We start from the raw sequence: 18,057 nt of genomic DNA on the forward strand, positions 1-18,057 counted from the left end.
AGAAAAGTTCCTGTCCACATCTGCCAGTAGTATTTCAAAGTGTCTCTCTCACTGCATACTGCCAGGATCAGATATTCTATTAATCTTTGTGAATTTGACAGATCAAAAAGACTTTATTTGTATTTTATGTTTCTTTACTAGTAACATTGAGAGAGAGAGTGTGTGTGTATATATGTGTGTGTGTATATGTATATACATATACATATATATATGCTTCTGTTCCAAGCCTAATATATATTTATTAGGCCTGGGACAAAAATTGTAGTGAACCAAATTTAATAAAGCTTGGGCATAAATTGAAGGAAGGTCCAGTAATATACTGAGGCTGCTTTCAATAAAAACAGCAGAGCACATATATCCAAATTAATGCTTGTCCCTTCAAAATACTGATTAAAATAAACTCCATTGATGACACCTTTGCTGAAGACATTTTAGGATCTTGGTTTTGGTCTGACTTCTGAAGCACTTTTGGTTTCTTTAGGATTTCCCTAGTGGTGGCATGACTCCGACTTTTGCCAGTGGGCTCAGAATTTGGAAGTTTAAGAAATAAGATAACCCAAACTTAATAATGCCACTTTTTCCTTTCATTTTATGAAGGGATAACTATTGGCCTGGTGTGCTGGCCCATGTATGTAATCCTAGCAGTTTGGGATGCTAAGGTGGGGTGATCACTTGATGTCAGGAGTTCAAGACCAGCCTGGGCAATGTAATGAGACCCCATCTCCACATAAAAGGGAGGATAACTATAAAGAAATTATTTCTTTTTTAAAAAATGACTTATAAACTGGCTCTGAAGGTGGTTTGTTTATGCAGAAACATTTGCAGAATATCCCATTGGGTGTTAGATGCTATGTTGGGCTCTGGGCTTACAATTACGGAAATTTTATACTCTCCGCTCTCCGGTCTTTTTGGAGAGGTAATGCCCACGTTGAGCACTGAAAGACAAGTAGGGGGATATAAATCCAGATAAGAAGGAGTCAGTCGGATGGAGTGTGGTGAAGGATGTTCAGACAGGGAAACACACATGCAAAAGAGGGAAGGCAGGACACAGCATAGGCATCCAACATTTGGTAGGGTGAGGCCCCACATGGGAGCAGTGAGAGGTTCGGGATCAAGGAAGTAGGCACCGGATCATGAAGGGTCTTGCTAAGACTTTATTCTGAAAGCTTCAGGAAACCTTTTAAGGATTTCTAGTGGAGTTGTTTCATGATCAGATCTGAACTTAGAAAAACTGACATCTTATTTTTGGAAGATGCATAAGGGTAGGGCAGAAGTGAGGAAAATAATTGAGAGACCAGTAATCCAGGCAGCAAGTGGTCTGAGCCTGAGTTCAGTGGCCAGGGCAGGTAGAGAGAAGTGGACAGCAGGACAGCATCATTAAGGAGACTTGGATTATATGTGGAGGGCAAAGCAGAGGGAGGGGTCTGAGTGGTCGTGGCCAAATTTTGGGGGAAAGTGGATGATGCTGAGGTGAGTCACGAAGATAGACAATGTGGAGCCAGGGGCAAGAGCGTGATGAAGGAGATGCTTAGGTTTGGTCGTGCTGAATTTGAAATGGCTCTGGGACATTTAAGAAGAGATGTCATGTAAATAGTTGGATCCAGAGCCTAGGATGTAGACAAAGTCTAGGAACATAGATTTGGGAGCTATGAACACATTCCCCAAGAGAAGTCACAAAAATGTGCCAAGCAGCAGGAGCCTGATACGGTGCTTGCGTTTCACTCTGATATGCCCTGTTCCTTTCAAGGTATTGCATTTTCAGGTTGTCCCTGTCTCACACCTAGATATTTTGGCTCTCAGCTTTGATCTGATATAGCTATCAATCCCTGCATCAGTGAACTCACAGGCCATAGCTAAAGATATGCTGTCATTGAAGACAGGTTTGTCCTCCAAAACTAAATACCAAGTGAGCAATTAGAAATTGTTTAAGTGCCCATCAATAGGAAATAGAATAAATATATTGTGGAAAGTCCATATAATTATTATAACAGAAATTGGATCATATCATTTCCCCCACTGAAAGCCTGCTAGTGACTTTTTTTTGCACCTAGAATACAATCCAGACAGCTTAAGACCTTGCATGATCTGACCTTGGCCTGTTTTGGCTTCATCCCATGCCACCTTCCTTCATGCCAGGATCTTCTTTGACTCACTCAAACAGTCACACACTTTCTCATCTCATCCTTTGCTCATGGTGTCCCCTCGCCGTGAACCATCTTATCATTTAGTAGTAACTACTTGTCCTTCAGCTTGCAGCTTAAATTACCTCTCAGGAGAGGGTCCCTTGGATCCCTCCCCACTTGCCACTCCCCTACTCCTCTGTGTTTTTACATTATGATCTCAGTCTATGATTTTTTTTTCTTTTTTTTTTTTTTTGCCTTTTGTCTGCCCTTCCGTAAGGTTAGGGATTGTGAGTATTATAACACTAGTACCTGAAACATAGTAGGTACTAAATAAACTTTTTTTTTTTTTTCAATGAATGATATTTTAGCAGGGGAAATATTTTTGTCTTAATTCAAGCTGCTGTAACAGAGTATCATAAACTGGGTGGTTTAAGGAACAGGTATTTATTGCTCACAGTTCTGGAGGCTGGGCAGTCCAAGATCAAGGTATAGGCAGATCCAGTGCTTGCCAAAGGCTGGTTTCCTGGTTTGCAGATGGCTACATTCTCCCTGTATCCTCACATGGTGGGGAGATAGCGGAGAGAAGAAGAAAGCTATTCTGTCTCTTCTTATAAGGGCACTAATGCCATTCATGAGGACTCCACTCTCGTGACCTAATTACCTCCAAAGGCTCTGCCTCCTAATATTATCACATTGAAGGTTAGGATTTCAGCATGAATTTGGGGGAGGCACAAACATTTATTCTGTAATAACTGATAAGTGAAAAAAAAAGACACACAGCATAGAATAATCATTTCCAAAAATGAAAGAAAAATTTCTATACATATATGTGTGTGTTTATATGTTCATATAAACATAGGAAAAAAAGAGAAAGTATGTGGCCCAGTCTGTTTCCAACTACATCTGTTCAGTGGGAGTAGGTCAGGACCTTTTATGGCCTATTTTATTTTCTTCTATATTATAATAATCATTTATTTATTTCTATAGTGGGCATGTTTATATTTTTGTAAATATATTTTTATAGTGGGCATTACCTAACAAAGCAGAAATATTAAAAATAAATCCAATTAAAATTTCCACTCCTTTTAACAATCACGTTTGTTTTTATGGCCAATGACTCTTACATGGGCATTTTTTTTTTTTTCAGGTTTTCCAGTTAATGAGAAATTTGAGATGCAAAATTCTTTTTGATTTAGACCAGTGAATGAAGATTAGGTACTCATTAAACAACTGTGAAAGTCCTTTGTAGATAATTTTGCTTTATAGATAATTTCGTGCTTCCAGTGAAACTGAAATGTAACTGATGCCTTAGCTTGGCTATTTTTGAAGAATCCTTGACTGTCAGGCTCCCCTGTAAGACTTCCCTCTTCAGCACTCCGTTTACTGGCCACATGCTTTACATAGCACTCTGCTTAGATTTTGCCTTTGAGGATGGCCATCTCCCTTCAGCTGCTCTGATTTGGAAGAGGGGCAAGGAGTGCAGCTTTCCCTGAGATAGGGCGACCTTTTTTTCCCTTCTGTCTTCACATCCTAATCACACTACTTCTAACTGGATGTGAATGTCTGAACTGTGAAAAACTGTGAGTTCTCTGCCAGAAATAAGTCTCTAGGGCTTCCCAAGTGTTAATTATTTCCTGTGAGAGTTCTGATTTGAAAGTGAGGTTTCTCTCCTTGACCTTTAACCCTCATTACTCTTCTGTGTTCCCAGTTGGTTCGACTGTGCAATGAGGGTGCCCGGAAGATGGAAAGGACTGAGATGATGTACACAATTAACTCCCAGCTGGAATTTAAAATTAAGGTATTCTCGTACCTTGTTCATTACTGTTCTTGCCTAAGTTTTCTCTAAATAGAGAGAGACAGTTGAGGGCAACAAAGTAGATGGGAATTTGCTTTTCAAAGAAGGGTCATAAATTGATAAGAAGGAGTAGCAGATGCTTCAGGCAATTTGGTTTTGCTTGTACCAGAGTGACCTTTCTCCAGGCCCTGAAGCCAGGCATTATCTAAGAAGACTTTTTTGTTTTTTTCCAGGAAGACACCAAGCTTAGAGGAATAAACAAAATAATAGAATAGTGTAGTTAAAATAATAGAATTTTAGAATTGAAAGGAGATTCCTTCATTATTCTCAAAATGTTCTGAAAAACAGTAATATTCCATGCCCTGGACCAGTGTTCTCCTAAATTAAATAAGGACACTCCTTTTCTTGTTTGCAAAACAGATCGTTAATAGGTAATTTTTTTCAAGATTGTTTTTCTCCCATAATTTTTTTGAATATGTGCTGCTTGTTATTCCTTGTCTGATACTGCTCTGGAGCAGATGACAAGATGAACAAAGAGGAAGAAAATGACAGTTAATGGCAAATCTAGGTCATGGCCATTCTTTTGTTGGCTCACCGGCTGAGTTTTTAATGGGAAGTGAGTGCTCACAATTGTGACTCTATTTAGTTTTATAACTTGTAAATGTCATTAAACCATTTTAAATGACTGGTCATGTTTTTCCCTAGTAAAAGTGTTTCTATTTCGTGCAGTCAAATTATAGTGATCAGCATTTCATGGTATTCTGTGAAGAGCAGATTCTCTGCCATGTCATGTAGTTTGAGGATTATTGCATGCTTGCTTTGGCAGCATATATACTAAAATTGAGGATCACTGATATAGTACAGATACACCCTTTTGCTTTAAGAATGACGAAAAAAAACCCAGAGAATAATTGTCTGCAGAGTCACTTGGCTAGTGGTGATAAAATCAGGACTAAGGTCCAGACGTCCTGACTTGCAGGTCAGTGTAAACTCTTCTACTGTAACATTCTGACGGTAATGGTTTAGATGCAGAAACACAAACTGTAAAAGGGAAGAAGATGGGTATTTGCCAAAAACCAAACACACACGCACACACATGCATGCATGCACACTTTAAATAGTTTTAATATTCTTGTACAGAAGTTTACAGCAATTAAAAAACCCATCTTTCTCCTAGTTCTCAATATCTCGTTCTCTCTAATTTGTTTCTAAATATTTTGGAAAATATATCTGACAAGTTTGTTTTTTGTTTTTTAATTTCCTCCTTTTGAAAGATGAAAAAAATCCCTAACCATTTTTCTTTTCCCTTCTTCACTGAAACTCAGTTGGTATAAGATTACATTAAGAAACTCTGTCCAGGCCGGGCAAGGTGGCTCATGCCTGTAATCCCAGCACTTTGGGAGGCCGAGGTAGGGATCACCTGGGGTCAGGAATTTGAGACCAGCCTGACCAACATGATGAAACCCTGTCTCTACTAAAAATACAAAAATTAGCCGGATGTAGTGGCGGGCACCTGTAATCCCAGCTATTTGGGAAGCTGAGGCAGGAGAATCTCTTGAACCCTGGAGGCAGAGGTTGCAATGTGTTGATATCTCACCACTGCACTCCAGCCTGGGCAACAGAGCAAGACTCAAAAAAAAAAAAAAAAAAAGAAAAAAACTCGGTCCAGAACCCAAAATTAATTTGTAATTGAAAAATACTAACTCCAAGGATCATTAAAAGTAAATGATTAACATCAATTGAGTTCATGAATTTCGGTTGGTTGTTTTCTTTTTCATTCAATGATTAAAATATTTGCAAGCCTAAAGTATAGATTTACAGTGGAGCACTTAATTTAGAACACTTAGAATTACTAATTAGTACTAATTGGAAATACTCGTAAAATCTTAGGACCTTATAACACTATGTGAATAACAGTGGACGTTCCTATTTAATTTATTTTAATGATGATAAAATAGAGGTTCAGTGAGGTTAAATGATTTATCCAAGTGTACAATGGCAAGTATTGTAAGAAATCAACAGATTTACTGAATATCTTCCATGTGGAAGGCAGTAGATAAACAAAAACATGGTCATCCCTCCCCTCATAGTCTAGTAGAAGACTGCTGAAAATCAAAGGAGTCAGCAAAGTCTACAGCTATCAGAGTAGCTAGAAGACTATGGAAAGTACTGGAAATGGAAAGGAGATGGACAGCTCTAAGAGCAAGAGACAGGCTGAGGGGCTTGGAGCAGTCTGGCAAGGCTTCATGCCAGAGGTGTGTTTGACCTGAATCTTGAAAGGTGAGTTAGGAAGGGTCTCAGAGCAGAAACAAACGCACAGTTTCCACTGCTGTGGCCCAGGAATTGTAAGCAATTCAGGAACTGTGGGTAGACTTGGGGTGCAAGAGGAGCAGGGCTGAGCTGCGGTAGCAGGCAAACACTCATATGGACATCCCTGTGCACCAAGAGGAGGAGCTGAGTGAGGTCATTTGGGAGCCACTAAAAAGTTCTCATTAGGGAAGTGACACAATCAGATGTGTGTTTAGTAAAGACAACTTCAGCAGTGGGGAAAGGCTTTTCCAACTTACTCCAAATCCAGAAGTCATTAAAAGAAAAAAGTCCAATTTATCTATATAACTTTTTAAAAATTTTCTCTGTAGGGGGAAAAAGACCATGAAAAAAGTGCAAAGGCAAATAGCAAACTGGAGACAAAAATAGTTGCAACTCACATATAGACAAAGGGTAAATATCCCCAATGTATAAAATCAAAGTGATAAGAGAAGACCCACTAGTCTACAAGCCAAGGAGCACCAAAGATTGCCAGCAAACTACCAGAAGCTGGAGGAGAGACCTGGAACAGATTATTCTCTAGCACCTTCTGAGAGCCTGGCCTTGCTGACACTTTCATCTTAGGCTGTGTTCCAAAACTGTGAGACATAAATTCCTGTTGTGTAAAACAAAGAAAAAAAAAATACCACTAGAAAGTTGCAAATTAGAAAACTGCTACCAGAAAAAGAAACCCAAATGATGATTAAAGTTTTGAAGATGTTTTATTTCACTCAGAAGAAAATTGCTATTTGAAGACTAGCAAATAAAGATAATGAACCTCATCTTTTGGATTTATAAATAATTCAAAAGTTTGATAACACATTTTATTGATGGAATTGGAGAGAAAGACATTTTTATATGTTGCCGGTGGGAAAGATTGTTCCACTCCAATGGTGTGCAATTCGGCAATAACTATCAAAATTACAAATGCAAGTGACTACAACTCAGCAATTTTACTTCTAAGAATTTATTCTACAGATGTACTCATCAATGTATAAAATTATACACACACTGAGCGTTGTTTGTAATAGTGAAAGATGAGGAAAAACATCTAAATATCTATCAAAGAGGACTGATTAAATAAATTATAGTATACCCAAATAATGTGATACCACTCAAAAGAATAAAGGAGAATTTTAGATACCTATATGGAAATCTTTCTTATACATTATTAAATGAAAAAAGTAAGGTTTAGATATAAAAAAATACAATTTGCTTTTGCAGATGAAATCTTTGGACAGATGCAGACGAAACTAGTTCTTGGTCATTACCTGTGAGGGGCGGTGGTCAGGGAGTGGGTCTTGTCGGGTTGACTGGGTGGGGAGCCACCCACTCACTCAGATAGGAAATTCAGGAGGAGGAACAAGTTTCAGGGGACAGTAATGAGTTCTATTTTGGCCATATTTGTTTTATGGTATGGCTATAGGTGCTACTACTATGAGAATATTGGTTGCAAATTTACTAAGTAGTGCCATTTTCATATTTATCTGATTTAATTCTCACATGAACCCTGTAAAGTACCCTTTTATTAACTTCATTTTATAGATGAAGAACCTGAAGCTAGAGAGATTAAATACTTTGCTCAAGGTTATACACGAAGACGTTATAAAGTCTAGATTCAAATCTTTGACTCTGGAGTCCACATTCTTAACAATGACTGTATAATAATATAGATATTTTTCTAATTTGGAGGAAAGTAAATTTTGTAGGGCATGTGTGTGTGTGTGTGTATGTTTCATTTTCATTTCACACATGTTTTTCATTTTTAATTTTGCTTGTGATTTCCTGGAAGACTGTCAAGTGCTAAACTGCAGTAATATGAGAGGAGGTAGAAAGCATCGCTGGATTGGCACTTTGGAAGCTAGTATAAAGTTAGAGCACAGGCTCCAGAGCTGGCCTGCCTGAGTTGCTGTAGTATACTAGCTGTATAACCTTGGGCATCACTTACCTTTTCATGTCTTGGTTTTCTGAACCCTAAAATAAAGCTGATGATAGTACTTTTCCTCATGGAATGATTTTGAAAATTAAATTCTTTAAGAGATATAAAGGATTGAAACAGACCTGATTTGTAGTGAACAAGCAGAAAACATTATTGAGGTGTTTTATCAGAATATTTAAATAGATGTGGATGCATTGAAGAGTGAATGGGATGTGAAGCATTTGAAGCAGGTTAGACTTTTCATTCCAGAAGCTTGACTAGCAAGAGGATAGGGCAGTGATGATAACTAGAGGATACACAAAGTCAAGGGACCATTTTAGTGATAGTCTTCAGGATAGTTTGCAGAAAGGGAGCCAGGAGGGAGAGAATACTAATGAGAGGGGAATAAATCAAGGGAATAAGGCCTTAGAGCTGAAAGCAGGGTGTTGAAGACAGGAGAGCTTATCCTCTGAGATGGGAGGAAAGAAAATGATGGTTGTAGAGAAAAAGCTGGTGGCTCAACCAAGATCAAAAACCAGAGATTAGTTTGTGTCTCAAATCCAGTGTTTTTTCTCCACTAGAGAACAGTTTTCTTTAAAAGTTGCTTCTACAGAGTTGGGAAGAATTTTTTTTTTTTTTTGTCCTGCGATGGGTTTGACATTATGAATAAGCACATGGAGAAGTTGAGGGTTCTCAGGCTGCATTAGGAGACATACATTCAGTGTGGTTGAGTGGAGTGGTGGGATGTTAGTTGACAGAAGGCTTTGCTAGTTGCCATTTGGGGGCCTTGCTGATGGTCCCCCAGTGGAAACACAAGAAAAATCTTTGTGTAATAGCGGACAGTTTGGTGATTTCCCAAAAATCTAAACATAAGAGTTACTACTATATGACCCAGCAGTTCCACTCCTAGGTATATACCCAAGAGAACTGAAAAGAGATGTTCAAAAGCATATACACGAATCTTCATGGCAGCATTATTCATAATAGCCAATAAAGTGGAAATAGCTCAAATCAGTGGAAGAATTGATAAACAAAATGTGATATAGGTATATAGTAAAATATTTAGGCACAGAAAGGAATAAAGTTCTGATATTTACTATGTGGATGAACCTTGGAAATATTATGCTAGGTGAGAGAAACCAAACTCAAAGATCACATGTTGTATAATTCCATTTATATGACACGTCAAGTATAGACAAATCCATAGAGTTAGAAAGTAGATTAGTGGTTGCCAGATGCTTGGGGGAGGAAGAGTGGGGGATGACTGCTCAGTGAATATGGGGTTTCCTTTTGAGATAATGAAAATGTTCTGGAATAATGGTGATTATTGAACAACACTGTGAACATACTAGAAACCACTGTATTCTATACCCTCTGAAGTGGTGAAATGGTCAATATGTCAATTTCATGTTATGTAAATTTTATCTCAACATAAAAAAAAAAATTTGCTGTTCAGCAGCTCTTTCTTTTCTTGCTGCTCCATAAAATTAGTTACATTTTATGCCAAGGCTCGTTTTCTAGGATGCTAGATAATAGAAAAAAAGAATGAAAAGTCTGTGCTCTGTAGGCATTGCATCAGTACTGTTTAGGATATATCTTTGTTCATGATATTTCTTTTCTAGTTTCTGGTTCACACCTTGATTCTAGTCTCAGCACTTCCGTACTAGGGGAATTCACTCATGCTCACTTTGGGCTGTTCTGATTTCCTTTATTTTGATCATTTTAATGTCTCTTCTTTAATTAAACCTATCTGAATGAGTTCAGTCTTCTAACAATAAATTTGAAACATAAACTATATATAATATTGGATTTTTGTTTTCAAAAGAAATATAGATGTATTGAAAACTATTGTCAATTTTAGGTGTTTATAGATAGAAATTCAGTTTTGCCCCTAGTGGAGTATGAGGACTCCATAAAAACTAATCTGTTTTAAAAACAATAAAATAATTGAAAAATCTCTGTTTCTCCACCCCCTAAATCAGAACAGTCACAGGGCAGCATGTACACTGAAACTTAACCATAATACTGTCCTTGGTTCATCTTGTAGGGTTACACGCAATAGCAAGATAGTCCTGTGTTTCCTGTAATTACGGCCCTTCAGCCGGACCTACCCTGACACAAGGTGACCTCTTGTATGTGCTGCCTAGTCTGCCGGAGTTATCTAAGCAATCTGTTGACCTTTAAGGTCTCAGCTGTCTCTGTAGGGTAATTGTCTGTTTTCGAGATTTTGGGGGTTGGGAACTTCATGAATTCCCTTAGCAGCCAGTTTTGAAAAGTTTGGGGTTAGCCATGATCTTTTATCTTCATTTTTTGGACCTTCAGGAAAATAGTATATAAATGATAAGCAATATTCTTATAAAAGCTCTTTATAAAGTTTAAAATAAATTTGAAATCCTTTCTTAGACTTCTCATTTCCTCTCTAATATCCTCAATTTCCTTTAGCTATTTATAATTATTATTTCCTGAAAAGGGTGATGTTTGATTGCACCACATTTCTGCATTATATTTTGTGTCCAAGAATTTTTGCTTATTTTATGGATGTAGTCTTTTAAATCAGATTTTTGGCAGTAAACATTTCTGGTAACTTAAAAAAAAAAAAAGCTTTCAAGGGTAAGGATTGTTCTGTAGTTTTGAGAGTTTTCCAGTTGGCTTGTACAAGACAATAAAGAAAATAAAAAAGCAGTATGCTAATTTTTTGGATACAGCCTTTTCTATGATATAATGATTATGATGGATTATTTTGGAAGAACCTCATTTTCACAGCCAGAAAGTAGTATGATGCTTTCAGGGACAGACTTCCATGAAGAAAGCTACCATAATCTTAAGAATAGGTGTTCTCAAGAATATGGCTAAATAGATAATTTGTAGACAAAAAAGCATGTAGGTTTTTCTCTTGAAAGAAACCTTTTTAGTTCATAAAGTAAATGTAGACTTTTATATTTGTCTCATTAACCTACAGTTGTGTTTTTCTGTATGTTTAGATTCTGATTTGAGATATTTAAAATAACCAGTTGATTCTGATAAATTTTATTCCTAGGCTTTTCAATTTTAAGTAACTCCTTACTTTCTTTTTCAGTTGAGAGTTAATAGAAGAGTCATGATTTTTTATTGATCCAGTAACATTTTCTCATTGAGTTTTAGTTTCATATTGGGAAGTTAGTAGTTTTTTATAGTAGAAGATACATTGTTCTTTTTCATTTTTTCTTGAATTTTCTGTACTTCTATATTTATAGTTCAGTTTTATATGCCTATGAAACAATGATGCATACTATGATAAGTATCATTTGTTTGAATGCACGTTTTAGATTTTCCTTTCAGTAATCTTAAAAGGATTTCAATTTGGCTTTGGTCACTGAGTTTTTCTCCTTTTGTAGCCTTTTCCTTTAGTCTCCTCTTCCCGGTGGCTGGTAAAAAGAGGTGAATTGACAGCCTATGTAGAAGACACTGTGCTTTTCTCAAGAAGGACATCCAAACAGCAAGTCTACTTCTTTCTCTTTAATGACGTGCTCATTATCACCAAGAAGAAGAGGTAAGTCTTTATCTGGTGTTGCTGACTAGACACTCCAGTTTTAAAGTTCTGTAATTCAGATGCCTGTTAGGGTGATCATTCTTTAAAAGCTAGAGATGTTGAAAGTATAGTTTCTACATACTGAATCATAATTGCATCTGTGCTTCATTTTCTTTGAATTGCTTATATAGTTCAGACTTGAATCATTATCTGCATCATAATTCTTGCCAACCTCTACTGAGCCACTGTTCTAAGCATTTTACACATTTACATCACATAATTCTTATGATATCCCTGAGAAGGTAGCACTGTTTTTATTCTCATTCAGTGTTTTTCAGACTCCTTCTACCATAAAATTTTTGTGTAAAACAGAAAAGTTGGTCCAGTTGAGAACAGGCTGGGGAGCAACTCTAGTGCTCCTTTTAACTTAATTTAAAATGCACTGCTTTTCATGATTCTTATTCTAAAATATTCCCCTGTGACTGGGAAGGTGTTAGCCATACTCCCTTCTGAAGGGAATAAAGTAAATCATTTGATTGGCAGAGTGTTTGTTCTTCTTACTCCGGGCTTCTAGTTGTGTGTTTGTGTCCAGCTCTAGTGAGATGTCCATGAAGAATATTGTAGAAACCTTTTCTTTCCAGTATTTCTTCTGTCAAACTGTCCCTGTTCTACACACACACCCCCCATCAGCTCTGCCTTTCTCTAGGGAACATACTTTATTAAATGCACTGAATACATGTAAAGTCCTACGTAAATACTCCGTCTTTTCTAGAATATGAACTTAGAGTGAAAACATAAATCTGTGGGCTGTGATTTCCACATATAAGGGAAATGATGGTGGGCTGAATTGATGTCACGTGGTGGGAGCAGGGGTGGTCCTGGAGTGCAATTTAGGCAAGGTGAAGAGAATTATAGAAACAGATTCCTATGAAAATACAAAATAAATGTCCAGATGTATCAGAAATAATTAAATGCTAGTTCTGAGCTGCTGACTTTGTAGCTTGAAAATTCAAACTAAATTAAAACAGATTGAGTTTTTCTTTTTGCTCCAGACCATATTATGAATTATTTCAGTTGAGTGGCTGTCCAGCTGAAATGAGATGTTAGTATGTTCTTCCCTGAAAAACCATAATATGACAATGATACATACATTAAAATTCTGATAATTATTTTTCATACTTCGGAAAATACTGTTTCCATATCTCCAAGGAGAAATTATTTCTCTTACCTGGAGTAGTCTAAATACTTCTAGTAGCTAAGTAATTGTTTTTTTCTTTTTTTTGAGACGGAGTCTTGCTCTGTCGCCTGGGCTGGAGTGCAGTGGCATGATCTCCGCTCACTGCAAGCTCCGCCTCCCAAGTTCAAGCCATTCTCCTGCCTCAGCCTCCTGGAGTAGCTGGCACTACAGGCGCCCGCCACCATGCCCAGCTAATTTTTTTGTATTTTTAGTGCAGATGGGGTTTCACCATGTCAGCCAGGATGGTCTCGATGTCCTGACCTCGTGATCTGCCTGCCTCAGCCTCCCAAAGTGTTTTGATTACAGGCATGAGCCACCGCGCCCAGTTGTAAATTTTATAAAGATGGGAGAAGAATTACAATTTTTATGTTTCTGTGTTTTGTTGGTTTCCTATGAGATAGCATTTTTCCTTGGCTTTCTCTAGGATGTTTTGTTTGTAGAGGAAAGTAATTATATATGTCTCTTCAAATGCCAGAACTCTTGACTTTTAACATCTTCCAGCTGTTGAAATATTTGTTCTGTCTCAGTGGACCTAGAGCTTTAACTAAACTTTTGATTTAAATGATAAAATGTACACTGACAGTACCAAGCCAAGTTTAAATATAAATGTAATTTCGATTATGATGACTTTGGTGACTTAATGAAAATATTAAAGGTATTTAAACCAGTACAGTGCAACTTTTGTCCTTGAATTTGCACAGAACTACTCAGTAAATATAGACTATTGAAAGTCAGAATTATGGTAGATGCTCTTCTACTTAGCAGCATACTTTGCCCTTCACAGATGGTTTTGCCATTGTATTTAACATTGCTCTCCTAGCTATTCCACATTTATTTTCTCAGGTAAATTTGAACTTGCATTATTAGTAAAACATAGAGCAATGCCACTGGGAGTCTTTGAGAATTTTTTTTTTTTTTTTTTTTTTTGGAGACAGAGTTTCGCTGTTGTTGCCCAGGCTGGGGTGCAACAGCATGATCGCTGGCTCACTGTAACCTCCGTCTCCCAGGTTCAAGTGATTCTCCTGTCTCAGCCTCCTGAGTAGCTGGGTTTACAGGTATGTGACTACGCCTGGCTAATTTTGTATTTTTAGTAGAGACGGGGTTTCTCCATGTTGGTCAGGCTGGTCTAGAACTCCTGACCTCAGGTGATCCGCCCGCTTTGGCCTCCCAAAGTGCTGGGATTAGAGACGTGAGCCACCTCACCCGGCCTTTTTCTTTTCTTTTCTTTTCTTTTCTTTCTTTTTTTTTTTTTTTTAAGAGCAAGATATACAGTTCCAATGGAGAGGACAACCTGAGTACCTAACTTGACCTTTACCAAAACTAGAATTTTCTTGCCTTACCAATTAGTTCATTGTATTTCTAGGGTGTTCTTAGGTAATAATATTGGAGACCTAATTGTTTATGACCTGAATATATGGTGAGGTGACATGCAGACCACAGAAGCTTGATTAACAGACTTGGTTAAAAATGTACAGTATGCCTGACTGTATTTACATGATAGCTTCAAGGAGGTGACTGCAAATACTTTGCATGCCAGAGGCAACAGTAAAGGAGATACAACAACCCTGAACAAGGCAACAATTTAGGCTCGGCCACAAGTTACAGATAAGGAAAATCACCTGTGCCAGCGCTTGAGGACTGATCTATCTACCCACTGCCTAATTCTAATTCCAGGTTTCAGTCAAGGAATTTAGCCGCTGGGCTTCCAGTGGTTTTCCTCTTCAGGGAGGTTTTTCAGCTACTGGGAAAGGCTGCTCGGGAGGACAATTACTCGTCCTCCTCCGATCCAGACTGGCAGAAGTTTTATGCTGAGCACATTCCATAGATTGCTGAGGTGTGTGGCCCCCTCAGCTTCACAGTGCATGTATCACTGCTAGTGCTTGTAAAGCTGGCTTGATGAGTGGCCATGACGTTGTCTTCGTTAACAGGAATTTTCAGTTTTTTAGAAAAGATAGTTTATTTTTATTTTTATTATTTTTTTTAGAGACAGGACGTTGGTATGTTGTCCAGGCTACAGTTCAGTGGCTATTCACAGGCAAGATGATAGTGCACTGCAGCCTCACACTCCTGGACTCAAGCAGTCCTTCCACCTCAGCCTCCTGAGTAGCTGGGGCTGTGGACACATGCCTTGGTCTTTAAAAGTAAGTTTAAAGTTTTCATTAGCACTGGCTGCTAGTGAGCCACTCTAGTAATAGCCTGGTTCTACCAAATTTCAAAAGGATACATGATCGACTACTCTGGATGAGGGATGAGAACATGAACACTTTGGTATTTGAAGCTTTAACTGGAAGTTATCTGGGTACGGCAAGAGCAGACTTCTCAACCTCGGCACGATTGACATTTTGGGGCCTGATGTTTCTTTGTTGTAGAGGGCTGTCCTGTGCAATGTAGGATGTTTTAGCAGCATTCCTCGTCTCTATCCACTGTTTGCTAGTAGCAGCCCCCTTGCACCCTAGTTGTGACAATCAAAAATGTCTCTGGACGTTTTTGCCTAATGTCCCCATGGGGCAAATCCCTGCTAGTTGACAACCACTGTACTAGCATCGTAGTAAACTAAACTAGCTTTGCCTTTGGAGTAGTGAAGCTGTGTAAATCTATCAGACTGGCACAGCAAGAATAGTAATATTGTATTATAAAAGTAATTTATTGTCAAGTTATACTTATAGATTAACAAATAACATTATAATATCCAATATGTGCCTAATAATAACTTATTATAATAAAGACTAATTACAGACTATACCTTCATGTATAACCTTATGGTCTAAGTACTGTTGTCCCTAGTTTTGAAATACAAAACTGAATCCAAGACCTAACTAGGTTCAAACTCCTAAAAGGTTTATTTTGTAAGATATAGTCCCCTCTATATGGCTTAGGTCTTCTCTACCAATTTCACCTGAAGCTAAAAACAAAATTTTCCTTCCTTTATTAGTTTCCTTGCTGTGTTAGTTTCCTACAGCTGCTGCATCAAAGTGCCACAAACAAAGCGAGTGGCTTAAAACAGTCAGAATTTATTGTCTCACAGTTCTGGAGGCCAGGATTATTTCCATTTCACAGATGAAGATGCTGAGGAAAAGAGAGATGAAATATCTTTTTCAAGGTCTTTCAGCAGAGCCAGGATTCTAATCTGAGTCTTTGTTTCCATAGGCTCAATTTCTTTATGTTCATTACTTCTTCATTTTATTTTTCTAGAATATTTCACTTTTTCCCTCATCCTATAAAGTTATTGGGGGAAAAAAAAGCATAGAAACTTACATCTTTTTTTGTTTTTTGGAGAAACATCTTTTCCAAAGTAAGCTTTTGAGTATTTTTATAGTTCTATTGGTTGTAGGAGAAAACTAGAACCAGTACCAAATAATATTTGTGAGTTTTCCTCTACCATTATTAGCTAATCTAGCATCAGAATCTGGGGAAGAGTTTCCCTTTGATAACATTTCCTTCCTGCAGACATTTAAGACAGGAGATTTCTACTTCCTGATTTCTGGTTCCATAAATGCTGTGTATATTGACATAGTGTGAGCCCCATGTTACAACTTTCTAAGTTTTATAAAAAGGTTTTCAAAATTTTTAATTTTTTTCAGGTTTTGTAAAATTTTCTGTAATAGCAAACTACTAGGTCATTATCATAAGGGCAAGGACTTAAGTTCAAACTTGGATTTTCCCAAATAGTTTGAACACCCAGTGGCTTAAAATTGTGCAGGCTCCCTTGAAAGGTTCATGGCCTGGTTTGGTTCCTTTTTTTTTTTTTTTGCTTTTTCCATGAGAATGCTCTTTCCTATTATAGAAAGCTGGAAACCACCTGATACCTGTCGTCTTCTGGGGAAGTTAAGAGTATCTTGGCTAAAGGAAGGGCAGTAAGAATGATTGAAAGCTCCTTTGTTCCTGGAACACATGAAGCTTGGTTATTTCTGACCATTTTGGAATTGAGTTCTAAATTCAAGATAGCAAGATGGGGTGGAAAAGAAATGAGGGCCCTGTTTCCTTTTTGCTTTTCTTTTTTCTTCCACTGTCCTATGCACCCTTGATTCCTCTCATGTTATGAGGTGTTGTTTCCTCTGCGTCTGTAAGGAGAGTTGGCATTGCTGTTAAATGTTGAAATCTGCCACTACTGAGAAGCACAATATCGATGTCTGGGGTCAGAAAGAACTGAGCTCAAATCCTGGGCAAATTACTTCTCATCTGTCAGAGCCTCAGTGTTCCATCTGTAATATGGGGATAATAACATCTTCATCATGGAGTTTCTGTGAGAATTAATGAAATAATGCACATAAAGCTCTTACTAGAGTGGATATGAATAGTCCTGCTAAGTAACTGATACATACTATCATTAAGATTATTTTTGGTATTATGTTTCTCTCTCCAAAGATTTTGCCATAAATCAAATTATTGCTCTTCTACTTCTAGAACATTTTATTGTTTTAAAAAATGATTTTCAACCTTTATGTAATTGCTACATAGCTGAAGTTATGGCTCACTCTAGGACCAGACCTGAATGTATGGCCTCCAGAGCACGAGCAGTTTAGGGATAAATGACTTTAACTCTGTGCCTTTGCCTCCTCAGGAAACCCATGTCAGGTGGCAAGTGAGTGAGGAAAAACTATTGGTCTGTTTTTATTCTTTTATAAATTGGTGTAAATCATGTGTACACGTTGTAGTAGCAGTTTTGTTTTTATTTTTTGCACTGTTCCTCAATGATTAGGAGACACTATAACATTGCTGCTGAAAAATGTGCAATAAATAGTATATTTTTCCTTTTTATTGATGTAAGTCAGTGGTATGGTACTCCTGACTTGGAGTGTGGGGTGGCTGTATAATTTGGATAACCTTGTTACCCACTTAAGAAGCTGCCTGCCTGCCCTTCAGGACTTGCTTATTTCAACTTATCCCAGGGAGAGAGCTTCAGAAAGGTACTGACAGCCTCTCAGAACTGTGCATCTCGTCTTTTTCAAGGACTATGGGTTCAGAGCATCCCATGGGCAACCGCAAAAGTGCTGGGCTGTGGCATCTGGTAGTCCTTGGTGACAGGGATGGGGCTTCCCGGCCCTTTTCTGGGTCACTGGCCATCTTTTTTGTGGCAGTGAATCATAGCAGATGCTTATCATACTAATGAACGGGGATCCTCATCTCTACTATTGGCTACGTTATTAACAATGAAATAGGATGTATGTG

General features: G+C 37.8%; 1 protein-coding gene across 3 annotated transcripts in view; it reads left to right on the forward strand.

Annotated features, from left to right (window-relative positions):
* ARHGEF26 (Rho guanine nucleotide exchange factor (GEF) 26) overlaps positions 1-18,057 on the forward strand; it is a 145,312-nt gene that overhangs the window by 94,689 nt on the left and 32,566 nt on the right. For all 3 annotated transcript variants that reach the window (XM_011967877.1, XM_011967875.1, XM_011967878.1), the window contains exons 10-11: positions 3,832-3,921; positions 11,518-11,672. In XM_011967877.1, coding sequence (XP_011823267.1) covers positions 3,832-3,921; positions 11,518-11,672 — 245 coding nt within the window. The remainder of the gene's footprint in view (positions 1-3,831; positions 3,922-11,517; positions 11,673-18,057) is intronic.

This window comes from Mandrillus leucophaeus, unplaced genomic scaffold (genome assembly GCF_000951045.1).
Source record: "Mandrillus leucophaeus isolate KB7577 unplaced genomic scaffold, Mleu.le_1.0 Scaffold814, whole genome shotgun sequence".
In the NCBI taxonomy this organism is placed as follows: domain Eukaryota; kingdom Metazoa; phylum Chordata; class Mammalia; order Primates; family Cercopithecidae; genus Mandrillus; species Mandrillus leucophaeus.